The sequence below is a fragment of the Microcaecilia unicolor genome, chromosome 7 (genome assembly GCF_901765095.1).
Source record: "Microcaecilia unicolor chromosome 7, aMicUni1.1, whole genome shotgun sequence".
Taxonomy (NCBI): Eukaryota; Metazoa; Chordata; class Amphibia; order Gymnophiona; family Siphonopidae; genus Microcaecilia; species Microcaecilia unicolor.
The window spans coordinates 211,987,634-212,007,141 of record NC_044037.1 but is presented as its reverse complement, the minus strand read 5'-3'; the positions used below and the strand labels follow the sequence as shown (position 1 = coordinate 212,007,141).

The window sequence follows — 19,508 nt, the reverse complement described above, 5'->3', positions numbered from 1 at the left end:
TTTTATAGCCTGGAATTTTAAGATGGTATTACTGTATTTTAAATATGCAGCTTTATAGGTTGATACTTCAAGATAGTATAACAGTGTTTTTTTTTAATGTTATTCCCTGTAGCTTACATTTGTTTTAGTTTGGTCGTAGAAGTATCTTTTATTAGTATTATTACCATTTCCAGTCTCTCTCTCTCTCTTTAAAATTTTATTTTTGCCAGTGTCTTAAACCCCTTTTGTGGAAAGGCACAGTATAAACATGACATAAATTAGCCGTTCGATATTAAGAAGAATCACTAACAACTACACTTAACGGCAATTTTGCTCTTACGAGCGAAACACTGCTAGAGATTGATACTTGGGACATTAATAACCGCATAGCAGCTAAAATACTGGATGTAGAGACTACAAGGAAGACTGATAGTGCAAATTACAGTATTAAATAAATTCAAGCATACATAAACTTTTATTACAACGTTTTCGCTGGACACACATTAGTTTAATATGTTCCTGGCTCACAGCTTTACAGCATTGTGCGCTGGGCACACCTGCAACATTGGAGCGGTGCCGGTCGCGAGAGCGGGAACAGGCGCTCCTGGGCACCCCGCGGATTCTCCCGCCTCCCGCCGCTCATTGGCTGGCTCCGATCTGGAGAACCAATGAGCCGCGGGAGGCGGTAGCAGGTGGAGCCAGGGCGAGCTCAGGGGCGCCTTTTCTAGCTCCTGCGGCCGTTCCGCTCGAGCTGTCACTCTGACGCTGGCTGTTGTCACACGCGCGGCCGGCGAAAGGGGCGCGAGCGAGCGCGGCAGTTGCACGAGGAAGGGCATTAAAGTGGGTCGGGCGCTTCTCGGTGCGGCGCTTTTCGTCCCCTCCCCTCCAGTGCCTAAGCCTGCGATTGCCGCGAGTTTGGGCGGAAAGGAAAGAGTTGCTCCCGTTAGTTGCTAGAGATCAGCCCTGGTTTGTTTTTTTTTTTTTTCCCGAATTGATTTTTGCGCTTTGCTGCTTGTCAGGACTGGATGCACGGAAGTGCATGGGAGCCACGGCTGTCCTATGGAGTGCTACTACATTGTGATTAGCTCCACGCATCTCAGCAATGGGCACTTTCGCAACATCAAGGGAGTTTTTCGAGGTCCCCTCAGCAAGAACGGCAACAAAACCCTGGTATTTGCTCGACTGCCTTGAGTATATGTTTAATGATTTGCATGAACTACTTATCAGTGTCTAATGTTTTGTGGATTGCCTTTTGGGTGCTGAAAGTATAGAGAGGTTCGGGGAAGAAAAGGAGGTCCTCGGCGCTGTGGATTAATCTCTGCGTTTTGCTTTCTGCTTTGAAAAAGTCAGTGCACCTGTCACTTTTCATCGTGACCTCCAAGATGTGGGGCACACATGTCATTCGCTCAGACTAATCAGTGATATGCTGGAGAGGGCTCCCCGGAGTCTTATGACATTGATTTTATGAAAGTAAAGGGTGTCATTCCGAGTGGAGCAGAAGTGGAACGTGCCCCATGATGAGAAATTGGTGGCAAATCACAGTGACTAATCCAGCAGCCTTCTAGGGGGTTCCCTGATGTGCTTGAAACAGACAAGCTCTGTTCCCTCCATATCAGTTGACAAAAAACAGGCTCTTCTATTAAAGTTGTATTTCATACTTTTGGCTATTTTCCTTTAATGCATAAATTGTGCCAGGGTTATGAAGGAAAGCATCCCATTATTTTGAATGGGGGGGGGGGGGGGGGGGGGAACACTGGTACAAAATTGGTACATAACTTTAATAAATGAGCCATTATGCAAATAAAAAGGATTAACGGGATTTCTGATCCAGCACATTAGTTCATTAGCTCGTTCACTCCTCTCACCCAGTATTACTGATTCTTGTTTGTGAAGATTAAAGTCCTTTGGAAACCAAAAGGAAGATTCATGTATGGATTCAGTTGTGTGGGTCTGAAGTTCCAGGGTCTGGGCTGGTTGATTTGATTTAAGAGTTACTTTCAGTGTTTACGTGGGGGCTTGATCAGGCAGAATTTGATTGCAGAATTGTCTGAAAATGCCATAACTGGCAATTAAGTTTTGCCAAAAGCAAGGAAGAGTATTCTGTGCTGTAGTTATCACATTATTGATTCTAAGATCCCTAAGGTTGATGATGGATGGGTGTTATACTAAGCACTTTTCCCCGTGGAAATTATTGGGAAAACTCTTTTATTATATCAGGCCCCTAGTTTGCTGTCTTCTAGTTGTTGTTTATAGTAATAGGATTCTTAAAAAGTTTATGATGTTGTATAACTGACCAGAGTTTCATTGGATATACTATTACTTGTAATATAGTAAAAATGGCAATAAAGTGTCCAGGGTTGCTTCAGAGGCTCTATGTAGACCCCCCCCCCCCCCCCATTAGGTGAATGTGCTTTTCCTGCCTTCTTTTACAGAGAAGTAACGTTCAGGGTTGCCATCAGTATAGCTCTGAAAGAAAGGTGTTTTACTCTGGAGGGCTGTTACATAGATTAAACTAAAGTGTAGCTCTGCCTAAAATATTTGGAGAATGCTGAAAACGAAACAACTCAAATGGTCTGAAGTAACCTTGAATGCAGTAATGTGTATGTCAATGCCTGGGATAGAGTAGTGCACCAGTGAAAGTTTAGAGGCAACTGCTAGTCGCTATTTCATTTTACATTTTCCTTCAACTGGTGCCAGTTGCTATATTCTTGATCTTAATATTTACTGTATTGTGGTGGGCAGGATGATGTGCAGAAAAGGAGGTGGAAGTGAGAATGCTGCTTAAACTTTTCACACATCATTACAGAATGCAGTCATGCAAAGATATAGGTTCGCAACTTTAAAACAATGTTGTTATAGGGAAAGAATAATATTAGAAAATTTAAATAGTCACTGCTGCTTCCCCATGAAATGCTATCAGAAGTGATTCTAATTATACAAAAACATGGAATATATTTCACAGTTCAGTGTTAAGTTATAAAAATCTCGTGAAAATGGTTTATGGATGACTTTACACACAAAAAATTCCACTTAATGTTAACTGCTGAAATATTGTGAATAGATCTCCTACTTATGACTCTTTTCCCATAGCTGGTTGTATACTCACTATAGTGGTAAAGGCACAAATGATAGCACAATTAAAGTTACTTTACATTCAATATAATACATTGCCTTTATAAATGACGCTGAAAACATTGAGAACTAAGCACTATTCTGTAAAGGGAGCGCACCCTTTATAAAATAGCATTTGGCCCAGATCCGGTGCCTAAGTTTTGGGTGCAGTATTTACGTCTGCTAAAAGCAGGTGTAAATGCCAATGCCCAACTTAGGTGCTCTTCGGGTGAATTCTGTAAATCCACATGCAACTTTTTGGAATGCCTTGACACGCCTCTGGCCGTACCCCTTTTTAGATACACATGATTGAAGTTAGCCACTGGACTTTAGAATAGTGAGCAGCGAGATGCGAGTGCAGATTTGTAAGACTGCCAATTGACATCAGTAATTGGGTATTGTTACCCAATTATTGATGTTTCTGGGCTCATTTGTCAATTTATTTACATGCTTATCAGTGATGCATGCACAAAGTTGAATGCGGAAATTTGGGCATGGTATATAGAATCTATGGGAATGTGTATGATCCTTTGATCTTTACTGTATCCTTCACATTAGTGTTTTTTTTTGTTACTGTGAAGATTTAGTAATTGTAGTAATACTAAACGATCAAAGATTTAGTAATTGTAGTAATACTAAAAGATCATAGGTGTCTGTTCTAGTGTGCTTTCACTTTAACCAGTGTTCAGTTGACCTCTTGGCATTTCAGAGCTGTGACAGCAGGTGTTTTCAGCTCTTCCAGGTGTCCTTCAGAGCCTACTTACAAGGTGCTAACACTGATGCAAAGAACTTAAGCCTTTACACAATCATGTATTTCTGAAGCAGCTGTCCAGCTTGTAGTGCTGAAAATAGTACTGCACTTAGAGGTAAAAATGAAGAGCAGAAAATGCTTGCCCAGAAGCAAATAGAAGCTTGAGTTCAAGATCTTAGATAAAACTTTGGGTGTATAATCTCTGTCCAGTGTTTTGATAAAGGTTAATGTTTCTCTGTCACAGACATCTGAAAATCTAGAAAGCATGTTTAAAAGCAAAAGTTTAAGAATATACATTTCCCATTAAGCCCCCCCCCCCCCTTACAGGTATTATTGTTTATTTTTTAAGTGTCTGTTTCTTTAAATATAGTTAAAGAAATGTTCCTCCAGTTGTGAAAGCATATTCTTTTCCTATTCCTGTTCTCAATAAAATAAAGGGAAAACATTAGGAATATGTAGAGAATCTTGCTTATCTAATCCCCAGAATTTGTAATTCAGAAAGATTATTTTAACTAGAGCTACATCATTAATGAAGTTTGCATTGGATTTAAATCTTCTTATTTTAAATAAGCACTTCCACCTTAAAGATACTTTTAAAAATATTTCTGCATCAGGAAGCTGAAATATTTGAAGATGTGGTTCTGTTGGTCAGTCAGGAAAAGTACATTTTTGGAAGTGAGACTGGACAGAAGGTCCTAGACTTAAGAGCTTGGTTGTTGGTAAAGCTTCCTGCCAAGTATGCATTTATATATTGGGATCATTCCTCTATGATCCTGGCCTGTTAAATGTTTTTCTTGCTGGAAAGATGACGGGGCTTACGGGAAGTTGTCTCTAATGATTTGTTTGTCTTCCATTTGGAAGCTTAATTCAATATTATCAGTGATTTGTTTCAGTGTTATAATGGAAATAATATATGTAGGTTTCAATTTTTTTTTGCCTCAGGAGCTGTATCATGGACCTTGGTTCTTCATTTTCTTTGTGAACTTTTAAAAAGAAGTCATTTGCTAATTAATGTGTAACTCTCGCTCTGGGTATATTCTGTTTTTGCTGCATTTTACTTCTTTGAATCAAGATAGAAGTTATGGTTTGTGCCTTATTAAAAATATAAAATTAAAATGTAAAAACATGAATAAATGCATTCAGTAAAACTGCTGTTTTTAGCTTTGAATTCTATGCATCTTCAAAGAAGACACTAGGACTAGGTTCTATAAATGGCGCCTAAAAAAATCAGCACTGAAAATAATAGCTCTTAGTGCTGTTCTGTAACCCACACTTACAACTACTATTTACACCAATGAAAACCTGATATAAATCCCCATGCCTAAATTAGGCGTGGATCCCGCTAATTCTATAACAAAGTGCATTCATTTTAGGAATGTTCCTGACTCTCCCATGGCCATGCCCCCTTTTCAGATCCACGCATTAGAATTTATGCACACCTCTTTATAGAATATGCCTAAAAAGATGCACACGTCCAAATTTGCGTGTTCAACTCAAAGTACCATATATAGAATTCGTGGGTTAGGGGTGTAGTTATCAACCTAGGCTATGGGTGATGTGTTATTTTACCACTAATGCATGCTATTTTATCACAGGTCCCATTCAGTGCAATGAGACCTAGTTATTAATATCAGGGATTAACAGTAAAATAACACACAACCCATGTTGATAACTTCCCCCCTTAATTACAGAATCAAGAATTGTTTCTTGAAATCAAAATCACTGCTATCTAATATAATAATTTGCTCCTTCAACATTCGAATGTGTCTCACTGGGATTGTAACCATCTCCTGATGTCACAAACGCAGTGAGAAGCATTGGAACGTTGCAGGAGCCCGCCCCTACCGCCACGCCTCCCAAGGTCCCCACCGCTCTCCCCTTCCACACCCCACCCCGAGGTTGCCGCAGCCACTGCTCCCCCCTCCACCCCACCCAGGTTGCCGCCGCTCCCCCTCTCTGTCCGCCCAGCCACTTTCCCTCCAGGCCCACCCACCCAACAGACCTGCCAAGTCTCCAGCGACACAGGCAGCATCTCCAATTTCTAATTCTAGCGGACGCTACAAAAACACCATCAGCTGTTTTTACGAAGCAAGCACGGCACCTCAGGCAGCCATCAGGATTGGCTGTTGGCTCTGCAGCCGCTCCTCTCGCCTCTCACGTCGCTGCGCTCCTCCGGGGTCGTCCTCCAGGGGCAGTGACATGAGAGGTGAGAGGAGTGGCTGCGGTGCCATACTTGCTTCGTAAAAACAGCTGATGGTGTTTTTGTATCGGCCGCTGCTGCTGAAGCAGCAGTGGCCAGAAATCGGAGCTGGTGCTTCCTGTGTCACTGTAGACTTGGCAGGTCTGTTGGCTGGGTGGGCCTGGAGGGAAAGTGACGAGGGAGGGGAGCGGCGGTGACCTGGGGGGGGGGGTGGAGGGGGAGCAGTGGCTGTGGGCAGCATCGGGGGGGGTGGGGTGGAGGGGAGCGGTGGCGACCTTGGGGGGGGGTGGAGGGGTGAGCGGTGGTGACCTCGGGTGGGGGGCGTGGTGGCATGGGCGGGGACAGAGGTGAATCGGTGGGTGGCTGGAGGGGGGGCAAGGGAGAGAGGAGAATCGCTGGATGGGGGGGGGGCAGGGGACAGAGGAGAATCGCTGGGTGCCTGGAGGGGGAGCAGGGGAGAGAGAAGAATCGCTGAGTGGCTGGAGGGGGGGGGGGCAGCGGACAGAGGAGACAGTCTTACTCTCTCTCTTTCACACACACACACACACACACACACACACACACACACACACACACACACACACACATATTCACTCTCTCTCACACACAGTCACTGTCAAACACACTGTGTCAAACATACACACTCCAAGCAAAACCTTGCTAGCGCCTGTTTCATTTCTGTCAGAAATGGGCCTTTTTTACTAGTATGTAATAAATAAAAGTGAACCAAGTGTAGGAAAATCAGGCCATTGCGACATCACTGATGAGGTTGGCTCTTAGGCATTGGTGGAATGAGGCATTATTATGATGTCACAATATCAGTTCTGGTTACCAGAGTCTGAAACTCTTCACACAAAAGGACATAGTTATCAATGTGGGCTTCCATTAAGATGTGCTATTTTAGCACAGGCCCCATTTTATACAGTGAAACCCAATTACTAATAACTCGAGTTAACAGTAAAATAACACATCTTAATGGTAGCCCACATTGCTAACTTCCTCCCTAAAACATGTTATTTTACCACTAACTCGTGCTATTTTAGCATGTTTCATTCTATGCAGTAAGATTTAGTCACTAATAACTCAGGTTCACAGTAAAATAACCTGTCTTAACAGTAGCCCACATTGATAATTTCCCCCTTAGAGGATAATTTTGTAACATGAGACCATGGGGAGATGCTTATAGAACTGCCTACGTAGGTGCTGTTTTATCAAGACAAGTAGGTGTCTACTTGTCTTTAGAAAAGACTGACATAAGTGGCAGCGAATGTGCCTGGGATATAGGCATCATCACTTGCACATGCTCCAAAACTGGCATCTATTGTGTTATGGTTAGAAATCAATAAATTAAAACTCCACTATGATAAAACACAAGCAGTGCTTTTTTTCTAGACAAGATACTCTGTCTCTCTCTCTGTCTCTCTTTCTGGGCAAATTATTATGTCTAATTCACCAATATCTCTCCCAGCTGAGCTTAAAATATTAGGACTAATATTAGATCCTAGTCTTACATTTCACTCTTACATTTCAGCTATTATTAGTAAATGCTTCTTTAAGCTTAGATTGATTTGCTTAATCAGTAAACTGCTAGAGGCAAAGCAATAAGAATGCTGGTCCGTACATTGGCTCTATCTCACCTTGGCCATTCTAATAGCTTATTTCAAGGGATTTGTGCGATAGAGGTGAGACATATGCAATTAATCCAAAACACCACCATTAAACTAATTACTGGAGCTTGAAATTTTGATCACGTCACTTCTCTTGTTCAGGCAGACACTGGCTACCAATAACCTATAGATTTTCATTTAAAATCCTGATGATGGTCCATAAAGTATTACATTCTGAACCACTATATGCTTTCCAGTATTTGATCCCTTATACCCCATCTCATACTCTGATAGAAAATAAGCACTGGCGTTATGTCTATCTATCTATCTATCTATCTATCTACACAGGTACATAAGCACTGCCACGCTGGGAAAAGACCAAAGGTCCATCAAGCCCAGCACTCTGTCTCCGACAGCGGCCAATCCAGGCCCCAAGAACCTGGCAAAACCCCAAAATTTAATAACGATCAATGGACTTTTCCTTCAGGAATCTGTCTAGACCCCCTTTAAACTCTATCTATCTATCTATCTATCTATCTATCTATCTATCTATCTATCTATCTATCTATCTATCTATCTATCTATCTATCTATCTATCTATCTATCTATCGCTAGATATATTTGTTCAGCAGTACTTTCCATTTAAGGAGCTGTTGAATATACATATACACAATGACCACTGCAGCAACCATCCATTTAATTTAGACCTACTGTTTGGAAAGCCTGAATAGCTTATCTGTTTAGCGGTCAACTGTTACCACTGAATGGATAGTTGCTGGTTCTGCCTTCAAATCTGGTCCCTTATTATCTGGGTAAAACCTGATAGTTTAAAGTGACTTAAGTAGCCCAGTTTTACCTGGGCTGATACTATCAAGTTAAGCCTCATATGTTGCCCTCTGCTGGCAAATGCATGACTTGGTTTGAATATTGGCCCTTATGAGATTTTGAGGGGAGGTGTGTGCTCCAGTGCTGGTTAAAAAAATCTTAAACAAATGTAACCTGTCTCCCCGGATCCCCCTGCCTACTGGCAATGGAGGAATCAAATTCATTTGCTAGCCACATGGGAGGCCAGAGAGGCGCGGGGATCCCCTAAGAAGAAAAAGGCCTTTATGCAAATTTGGAATGGGTATATAGATACGTTGAGCCCGTGAGGCCGCAGTCTGCTCTTGAATTTGACATGTTAGACACAAGGTTATATATTTGTACCTATAGATGTAGAGTGGCGATCAAGCTTCCTTGTCTTGTCTTTTTGGGGGGGGAAGGGGAGGGACACCAACCGAGTCTATAAGAACACAGGGCTCGATTGGGAGATACATGGGGTGGTTGGGAGGGAGGTGGGGAGAAAATGTTCAAAAGTTTGATGATGGATGTTATCACTGTTTTGTAAGATTGGAGGTATTTGGGGCAACATGTTGTTTACCCCTGATTATGGCTGTGATAATATGTGTTTATTATCAATAAAAATGTTGAAACATAAACAAATGTAACCTGTTCCTGTACAGATCAGACTTAGGTGGGATACTTCAATAAATATATATTTATTTTTGTGGGAACAGAGCCATTGGCACAACAATCCACTCTCTCCTCTGGCACACAATAAGTTAATCCAGGCCAGGACTGGAGTTCTAAACCAAAACTGACAACAATTACAGAAAACTGAAATTAGGCAGAGGACAAGCACACTTTTTGTTCCTTCAGGACTCTCTACTCTTTAGAGGCTCTCCTTTATTTTTTTCTGCTTACTGAACTCCTTCAGTTGATGGTTTATCCCTGATAGGGACACCACTGCCAGTCTCTTCTCTTTGTAGTTCCCAAGGATGTCTTCTCCTGTTTCTCAGGACCAACATCCCCTGTTTCATCTGCCTCTTCAACTGCTTCACTCCTTTTTTTTTTTTTTACCTTTCCTTAGACGTTGAAGTGGGCTGGTTGCCCTTTCCAGCTTATATCTCCGAGCAAATGCAGAAACCTCAGCAACCCTGTCACTGCTCACCACTTGCTTACCCTTGTTGTGAAAAGACTATTGCTTAATTTACTGCCATGAAACACAATTTTGTCACAAATATCTCTGTGGACAAATGGAATAGGCAAAATAGCAGTCAAGTGAACCCATGGGAATCCTTTTGACCGGAGATCTTAATTGACTGGGATGAAACGGTATTATGGAAACGTTATTTCAGTACAAGTTACTGAGAGAACTTTTTCACACATATAAGTCCATCCTTTTCATATTGTGTATAAATTTATCAGAAATGTATAAGAACAATTTACATTGTTTTTTTTTCCTAAGCTTTGGTAAGCGCTAGCGTGTAAAAAATGGTGTAGCACGGGACGCGCCTAGGCATCTTGAGGTAATTTTTAAATCTGTGCACACAAACCATGCACTAAAAATGTTTCCATGGAGGGGCTATGTCGGGGGGGGGGGGGGGGGGGGCAGAGAGTGGGTGTTTCTGCACTAATCAGTTACTACATCTACATTACTGCATGCTAACTGATTAGCACAGGATTATCACATGAGCCCCTACTGCAATACTAAATAGATGTTGTTAAATCTCGCGTGCTAATTTTTCTTTAATGCCCACGCACTAATGGTACCATTAGCGCATGGCTATTAATTGGTAAATGGAAAATCGTCCATTTTGCTGCTACAGTAAAAATGGCCTTAGCTAGCGGGAAAAACCCATGTAACGGTGCGCTAAGGCCACTTTCTACTGCAACTCAGTAAAAGGACTCCATTGTTATTTCTAGAGCATTAAGGGCTAGATTCTATATATGGCGCATAAAAAATCTGTGCGGTAAAAAATACACCTAGGTGTATTCTCTAAAGTTTGCCTAAATTATATAGAATTAGTTTATATTTCTGCACGGTATATAAAATATGCCGAGAGCCTGTCCACTTGACCAAATTTAGTCACATCTATTTATGCCATGTTTTACTTGGCATAAATCCTGACGCCTAAATTACGTGCAGAGCAGGTGTATCCTGTAATAATATGAATAGATTTTCGAAATGCCAATGACCTGCACATTCCACACCCATAACCATGCCCCCTTTTCAACTATGCAACTTGGAATTTACGTGCATCACATTACAGAATACACTTAGGGATCCTTTTACTAAGGTATGCCAAAAAATGGCCTGCGCTGGTGTAGGCGCATGCTTTGGATGCGCGCAGGTCCATTTTTCAGCGCGCCTGCAAAAAAGGCCTTTTTTGTGCCTGAAAATGAACGTGCGGCAAAATTAAAACCAGCGGTCATCCATTTTTGGCCTGAGACCTTACCGCCACCCATTGACTTAGGGGTAAGGTCTCACGCGTTAACCGGGTGGTAATTGCCAGTGCACATACACTGCCAATTACCGCCGGGTAAGTGCCACGTGGTAGAAAATTTCTATCGCGTGTTTTGGACGTTCATCAAAAATGAAATTACCGTCCGTTAGCGAGGTTTAAAAAAGGTTTGGATAACTTCCTAAAAGAAAAGTCCATAAGCTATTATTAAGATGGACTTGGGGAAAATCCACTGTTTATTTTTAGGATACACAAAACAACAAACTAAGTAGAGGATATCAGCAAGTCCAATTGTGTTACACAGGGTGAGTCTCATACATAATCACGGGTAGTGTCACTTCACTCACGTGGTGAACCTCTGTCTGTGCAATTATAATCATAGACTCTACCCCTGACCAACCAATGCTTAAATGCTTAAATTTCTCGCTTATTATTCATAGCATTGCTCAAGAAAATAATAAGGCTGTATGCCACTTATCTTATTGAAACCGGTGCACTCACAAACCCCGACAGACTGCCTGTTTCGCAATACGTGCTTCGTCAAGGGGGAGCCATACTACCAGGTTGCCAAGTGTGACGCCTTTGTATTTTTAGGATAAGCAGCATAAAATGTATTATACTGTTTTGGGATCTTGCCAAGTACTTGTAACCTGGATTGGCCACTGTTAGAAACAGGATACTGGGCTTGATGGACTTTCGGTCTGTCTCTGTATGGTAACGCTTATGTTCTTATGCAATGTCAGTATCTGCATCTAGGCATGAGTTCTTCAGGATTTGTGCTAGTATCTTATAGACATAGAGCTGCCTATGTGCCTTTATAAAATAGGATAAAATAGTCATCTTTTTACCCTATTAATCTAGGTTCACTTTTATAGAATTACCCCTAGACGACTACATTCTAATTTATAATTGAGGACAGAATAATAGCATCAGTAGACACTTAATTCTCTTGGAAAAGATGGAAACCTATATTAGCCTGATAAAAGGGCCACTTCTGCCTAATTGTGTTGCAGTTTTGATTTTCTGGTATCACTTGTTAAAAGAAAATCCGTTTACAATTGTGGATATTTGTTTTATTTTAAATCACACAGCACCTTTTAGAGAATCATTTGGAAATCTTCAATACAGTTCATCAAAGTGCTCATAAAGGCCAATATTCAGTCGGCAGCAGTCAGCCGTTTTATGTCCATTGCTGGCTGTATTCTGGGATATTCAGTGCTGGGCCATGTCTGGGCACCGGCATTGAATATCCAATTTAGATTGGCCACTAAAGCTTACACAGTCGTGCAATATTCAGCTCCTGACCACATAAGCTGAACCGCTTAACGATAGGACTGCTATTTATGTGGCCCAATTTAAGTGGCTGTCTTACCGCAAATATTCAACGGTGTTAACTGATTAAGTGCCGCTGAATGTCAGCGGTTAAACACAGACAAGCGACTTAAGCGAGCAGGAGCCTCTTTTGCCCGCTTTAATCGTTGTGAATATTGCCTGGATGTTTTTTTCAGTTTTTGATGAAACTGGTGTTTTTACGGCAGAGCTGATATGTTAAAATATAGAGCCTGAAATTTCATAATGGTGAATGCCTTTGAATATTGGTAAGTAAGTCAGTGTTTTAAAACATGGTAAAAAAAAAAGAGAAGTGCCTTTTCCCCTTGGAAGTGATCTTGCTTTGTGTTGAATCTATGTACTTATTTAAAGACAAAACCAAACTCAGGGGTCCTTTTACTAAGGTGTGCTGAAAAATGGGCTGCGCTAGTGTAGGTACGTATTTTGGATGCACACAGATCCATTTTTCAGCGTGTCTGTAAAAACAGCTTTTTTTTGCCGAAAATGGACGTGCAGCAAAATAAAAATTGACACACGTCCATTTTGGGTCTGAGACCTTACCGCCACCCATTCACTTAGCAGTAAGGCCTCACATGTTAACCGGGTGGTAATCCTCAGCGCACGTACAATGTCGATTATTGCTCGGCTAGTGCGCCTGGAAAATAAAATATATTTTCCAGCGCGCGTAGCGGAGGTGCTTGAAAAAATGAAATTACCATCCGGGCCACGCGGTAGCCAGGCAGTAATTCCAAATTGACGCACATAGGCATAGTAAAATGGCCCCTTAAATACAATCATTTGTTGGGTAAGTTGTGTAGCATGGTTTGAAAAGGTATGACTTACACATTGAATGCTGAGGAACTTTCATTGTTAAGCCCCTCAATTCTAAGCAATTGGTTTGTGTTCAGCAGTTGGTTTGTGTTCTATATGGAACCTTCTGGAACATTCTAACCATTTTTAATCCATTTTGCACTCTGCATTTCATCGTCTGAATATATTTGCTGTGATTTCCTAGACTTACTGATGTGTGTTCTGTTTCGGTGACCATCTGGTGTCTGCTCTTAGAAGAAGAGAGTTTGTTTAAACTTCCAAGGATGCTGAAGCTAGGTGGCAGTAGCTGTGTTCTACAAAAACTCTGACCCTTATGGGAAAGGATGTCTTGTTTTCTTGCTGGCTGATGCCTCAAATTAAGTTGGGGTTTTTTTTTTTTGGTGCTTTGGCATCTGTGAGAGACAGGCAGTCTAATGGAAAGAAAATAACTCTGTTTTCTTTTTCTTCAGCATCATGCAGTAGAAAAGAGAATTCCAATTTCAGATTTACTGATCTACGTTCTTTTTGTAGCCTGTGATATCTTTTACAGAATCAACAAAAATATATTGTGGTGCATCAGCTTTTGAAAGCAAAAAAAGGGCCCTTCTGATGTGCTCTGACTGTTCATTCCTGGTGACACGTGAAGAGAGAATACAGTTTGATCTCCTTTTGCTAAGCTGTTTTTCTTACTTAAATCTAAGGAAAATGTACTTTTTCTAGCGTGGCATAAGTGCTCATGATATGAGACACATTTTAAGATTGACATTTTTATTTGATAAATTTATGGACCCCTGTATGGTGCATACATGTATTACCAGGTGTGTGAAGGAAATCCATCGGCATACAAGGCATCTCCAGTGATTTTCCGTTGGGCCACTGTGAGTATTCAATGGATAGCATGACATATGTGATGCCCACGATGCAACAAAACCCCTGAGCATTCTGCTAATGTTGTTTAATACCTTTTCTGAATGTCTGCTCTAGCTAGAGATAATACAAGAGTGTTTTTGATAATTTATAGATGATATTACTGTTCTGCATTGATATAGGTTCCTTGTTGCACTTTGATTCAATTTGGTATGTGGCCTTCTTATTACATCCACTAGTTTGCTTTAAAAATAATAGTCTTCTAAATATCTCTTTATGAAGTTTATCTGTCAACGTAAGCAGCACTGAAGGTGTGTTAGCGTTTTAGTGTGTGCTAAAAATGCTAGCGCACCTTAGTAAACAGTGCCCAAAGTGATATTTTTATATACAGATTTACAGGGTTTAGTAAATTGATATTCTGGTGCATTCTGAGAATGCTGTTGGCCACTCAGTCTGTCTATTGGCTGTTTTGCAACTTAATTTGTACAGCAATTATGTAGTCCAGATTCATCACAGGTTAACATGGTTATTGTAGATTCCTGTATGTGTAATACTCTTGAGAGCTGTTATTGTCTGCTTGTTGTTACAGTTGGTGGCCACTAGGGGTGCTTTCCAACATTCACCTTTTGCAATGCTGTAGAACCCTAGCAAGACACATGAGCAGTTGGCCACAGTTTCAGAATTAATAGGGGGAGGGAGGAAGAGTGTTTGGGTCAGGTTGGTGGGAGATAAGTGAGTTCTGAGTTGGAGCTGGGGAAGGGGAAGGTAGGGGGAAGTGTTAGGTTCTGCCCCTGAGGATGTTAAACTATAATATAAAGAGGGGCATAATCGAACGTCGCCGGTGATCTATGTTGGCGGCGGTGCTACAGCTGGCCGGAACCGTATTATCGAAAAAGATGGCCGGCCATCTTTTTTTCAGATAATACGGTTTAGCCCGGCCAAATGCCACAGTTCGCCGGGTTTGAGATGGCCAGTTTTGTTTTTCAGCGGTAATGGAAAAAATGCCGGCCATCTCAAACCCGGTGAAATCCAAGGCATTTGGTCATGGGAGGAGCCTGCATTTGTAGTGCACTGGTCCCCCTCACGTGCCAGGACACCAACTGGGCACACTAGGAGTCAGTGCGGTGGATTTCAGAAAAAGCTCCCACATGCATAGCTCCTTTACTTTGGGTGCTGAGCCCCCCAACCCCTCCTCCAAAACCCACTACCCACAAATGTAGAACACTACCGTAGCTCTTAGGGGTGAAGAGGGCAACTACATGTGGGTACAGTGGGTTTTGGAGGGCTCCCATTACCAGCACAAGTGTTATGGGTGGGCCTGGGTCCACCTGCCTTGTGCACTGCGGTATCCACTAAAAGTGCTCCAGGGACCTGCATACAAGCAGGCTTCTAGGAATTGTTGCTGCTGTATAACCTTGGTACACCAGTTGACACCTGAAGACTAATCTCTTTGAAAAAGTCCTTTATTTGAATAAGCACGTTTACTCACAGTTAACTGCAGATCAGAGGTTGTGCCCCACTGGCAAAGAGTCTCCCTGGTACTGAGATTAGCAGTAGGTCAGAGCTGGCAGAATGGTGTACAATGCCCTCTTTCAGCCACATTCAAGGTAATAACTAAGTTCTCTAATGTGGGTAACACATGAAAGGGATCTAAAACTGGCTTACAAAAATGGCCACAACCTCATGGACTACCGGAAACAAAACAGGGCACACTCTGACCCAGTTAGCAGGGGGAAAAGCACCATGGGAGTAGAGCCCACTACCCTACACCCACCACAGTGCATTGCTGATGTGACTCTGCAGTGCACCTAACAGAAAAGGTGTCACACTCACCCGAGAGCCACATCACAACCAGGGAAAGGCTGTCAGAGGATACAACACATTCTGCTGTCATGGAGGTGGGTACGGCATTTGAGGCTGGCATACAGGCTGGCAAAAAAGGTTTTTAGTTTTATTTTTTTAGTATGAGAAGGGGTAGGTGACCACTGGGGGAGTATGGGGAGGTCATCCCCCATTCCCTCCAGTGGCCATCTGGTGAGTTGGGGCACCTTTTTGAGGCTTGGTCATGAAAATAAAAGGACCAAGTAAACCCAGCAAAATACTGCTTAACGCCGCTTTTTTTTCCATTATTGGTGAAAGCCGGCCATCTGGTAGCCATGCCCATGCCCGCCCATGTCCCGCCTTCACTTCGCCTCCGACAGGCCCTTTGAACTTTTGCTGGAGAGGCGACGGGAAAGCGGCGATGCTGTCAAAAAAGCAGCTTTCGATTATACCGTTTTCGCCGCTTTTCCGAGATCGCCGGCCATCTCCCGATTTATGTTGGGAAATGGCCGGCAATCACTTTCGAAAATAAGCTTGAAAATCTCCCATAATGAGTTACAGTAGCTTGTCCTTATGTGTAAAGCTGTTGCACCACTGTGTATCACAGTGCGATAACCACTGGTGATAAATACAAGTAATCTACTGTACTGTTGTATGAAAACATTAGTATCCAATATATCCAGTTTAGTCTTTAAGGCTTTTTGGCTATTATTAGATAATGAATTATTCTCTTGCCTTAAACAGTATGAACCTAGGAGGGCTTTATGCTGGAGTCAGCAAAACGTTTATCTATTCTGCCTGTAAGTGAAGGGAGGAAGGTAGGCATTCGATCCAGTACATTTTCAATAATTGGGCTATTTTTTTAAATAGAATTCTGTTCTAATTATTTTATGTCAGGAACAGGATAGGCTTTGTTTTCATAAATGTTTGAAAGCCTTTTATTTTTAGTAAGTTGCACACAATAAAGATTTTAAACAGCTTAGAAGTATGTTGGTTTGTTGTATATAAATATATTAATGAAATTGAATGCACTATTTTGATGGACTTGCTCTTTGACTTTTAAAAAATGATTTTAGAAGGTTTGCTTGTAAAGAAAAAAGTACTGTTTAGACATGTAGAAACGTAAACATAGAAAAATGTAGGCAAATAAAGACCATATGAGCTTTCTACTCTGCCCATCCATGTCATCCACTCTCTCTATCATTCCCTTAGAATCCTATGGACATGTCCTAAGCTCTATTGAATTCAGATATTTGTCTCTACTACTTCCACCGGGAAGCTGTACCACAAATGTGCCACTCTTTCCATGAAGAATATAAGAATAGCCATTCTGGGTCAGAGCAGTGGTCCATCTAGCTCAGTCTCTAGCTTCTAGCAGTGGCTAATCCAGGTTACAAGTATCTGGCAGAAACCCAATTAGTAACACAATTCCATGCTACTAATCCCTGGGCAAGCAGTGACTTCTTCCCCCATATCCATCTCAATAACAGACTATGGACTTTTACTCCAGGAACACAGCAAGGGAAAATATCTTCCTTGCAGAGTACAGGAGGTTGAAGCTGTTTCAACAGATCTGTCTTCTTGATCAAGGCAGGCCCAGGGTCTGAGACTGCGTCTAGGTTTTTGGGTCATTGACGGCAGTGATGGAATCGGTGCCATGGGCAAGGGCTCATATGTTATGTTATAAAAGACTTATCACTCGCTAACTCCCTTAATTGAGATTCATGGAGGGGCATAATCGAACGGGGACGACCATCTCTAAGGGTGCCCATCTCTAAGGATGTACTGGTGAAGGGGCGGGGAAACTGCTATTATCGAAACAAGATGGGCGTCCATCTTTCGTTTCGATAATATGGTCGGGGTCGCCCAAATCTCAACATTTAGGTCGACCTTAGAGATGGTCGTCCCCGGTTTTCAACGATAATGGAAACTGAGGACGCCCATTTAAAAAATGACCAAATCCAAGGCATTTGGTTGTGGGAGGAGCCAGCATTCGTAGTGCACTGGTCCCCTCACATGCCAGGACACCAACTGGGCACCCTAGGGGGAACTGGACTTCACAGATTGCTTCTAGGTGCATAGCTGCCTTACCTTCGGTGCTGAACCCCCCCAAAACCCACTCCCAACAACTGTACACCACTACCAGAGCCCTAAGGGGTGAATGGGGGCACCTACATGTGGGTACAGTGGGTTTTGGGTGGGTTTTGAAGGGCTCACATTTACCAGCACAAGTGTAACAGGTAGGGGGGGATGGACCTGGGTCTGCCTGCCTGAAGTGCACTGCACCCACTAAAACTGCTCCAGGTACCTGCATACTGCTGTCATGGAGCTGGGTATGACATTTGAGGCTGGCATAGAGGATGGTAAAAATTTTTTTTTTATTTTTTTTAGGGTGGGAGGGTTTGGTGACCACTGGGGGAGTAAGGGGAGGTCATCCCCGATTCCCTCCAGTGGTCATCTGGTCAGTTTGGGCACCTTTTTGAGGATTGGTCGTGAAAAAAAAAATGGACCAAGTAAAGTCGACCAAATGCTCGTCAGGGATGCCCTTCTTTTTTCCATTATCGGCCAAGGATGTCCATGTGTTAAGCACGCCCCAGTCCCGCCTTCGCTACACCTCCGACACGCCCCTGTGAACTTTGGTCGTCCCCGTGACAGACTGCAGTTGAGGACGCCCAAAATCAGCTTTTGATTATGCTGATTTGGGCGAGCCTGAGAGAAGGACGCCCATCTCCCGATTTGTGTTGGAAGATGGGCGCCCTTCTCTTTCAAAAATGCCCCTGAAAGTGAAATATAAGAAAGAAAAAGTACTGATACAAAACATCAGGCATTGCAAAAATATGTAGAAAGAAAACACCAAATCATCAAATATCATGTCTTACTAAACTTAACAAACAAATACGTTTTCAAAGGTTTACAAAAAGAATAGTAACATCTCACTAAATGTAATTCTACAGGAAGATTATTCCATAATCGGACAGCTGAAAACAGAAAAGAGTGAGAAAATAAAACCTTAAGTCTCACATACTTAACTGTAGGAAAAAACAAAAGCAGCTGATTACAGCTACTAGATGTTATATGGGGATTTTTCACCAGTTGAGATAGACCCTCTGGACAGGTAAAATCTTAAAAACTAAACGTAGCACCTTAAAATAGATCTGAGCTTGTACCGGCGATCAGTGTAACTCCCCTAACAGAGGAGTCACGTGGTCATTGTGAGACTTGCAAAAAAATCAATCTGGCAGCTGAATGTTGAATCAATTGAATTTTTGAAATCCGCTTCGAAGTTATTCCTAAACTCAGAGAGTTACCATAATAAAGTAAGGATAAAATTCAGAGCTGTACAATAATTTTAAACTGATCCTGCAAGAAATAAAAGTGCAACATATGCAGTTGCTTCAACTTAAATTAAGCTCTCTATTAATCTGTGGTTCAGTTGTCAATGAGGAATCCAAGAGCATCTCCAAGACTTTAGATACCTTTTCAACCTTTAATTGAAACCCATCACTAGGTGGAATAAACTGAGGGATATTTGACAAATTGAAAGTAAACCATAAAATTCTATTCTTATCAGTATTTAATTTGAGTTGTACATCTTAGATGTTGACCAGTCTCTAATTCTTCTATTACAATTCTCAAAAGCAGAAGGAATAGATCCTACATCCTGATCGATAGATACCAGCACAAAAATATCATCGGCATAAGACAGCTCAATAAGGATTCAATAATACTTGTCCAAGCGAGCTCATGTA

General features: G+C 42.0%; 1 protein-coding gene across 1 annotated transcript in view; it reads left to right on the top strand.

Moving 5' to 3' along the window:
• Positions 1 to 1,038: 1,038 nt before the first annotated feature.
• ZNF804A (zinc finger protein 804A) overlaps positions 1,039 to 19,508 on the top strand; it is a 341,951-nt gene continuing 323,481 nt past the window's right edge. Inside the window, exon 1 of the mRNA XM_030210001.1 lies at positions 1,039 to 1,149. Within this exon, the coding sequence (XP_030065861.1) occupies positions 1,039 to 1,149 (111 nt within the window). The remainder of the gene's footprint in view (positions 1,150 to 19,508) is intronic.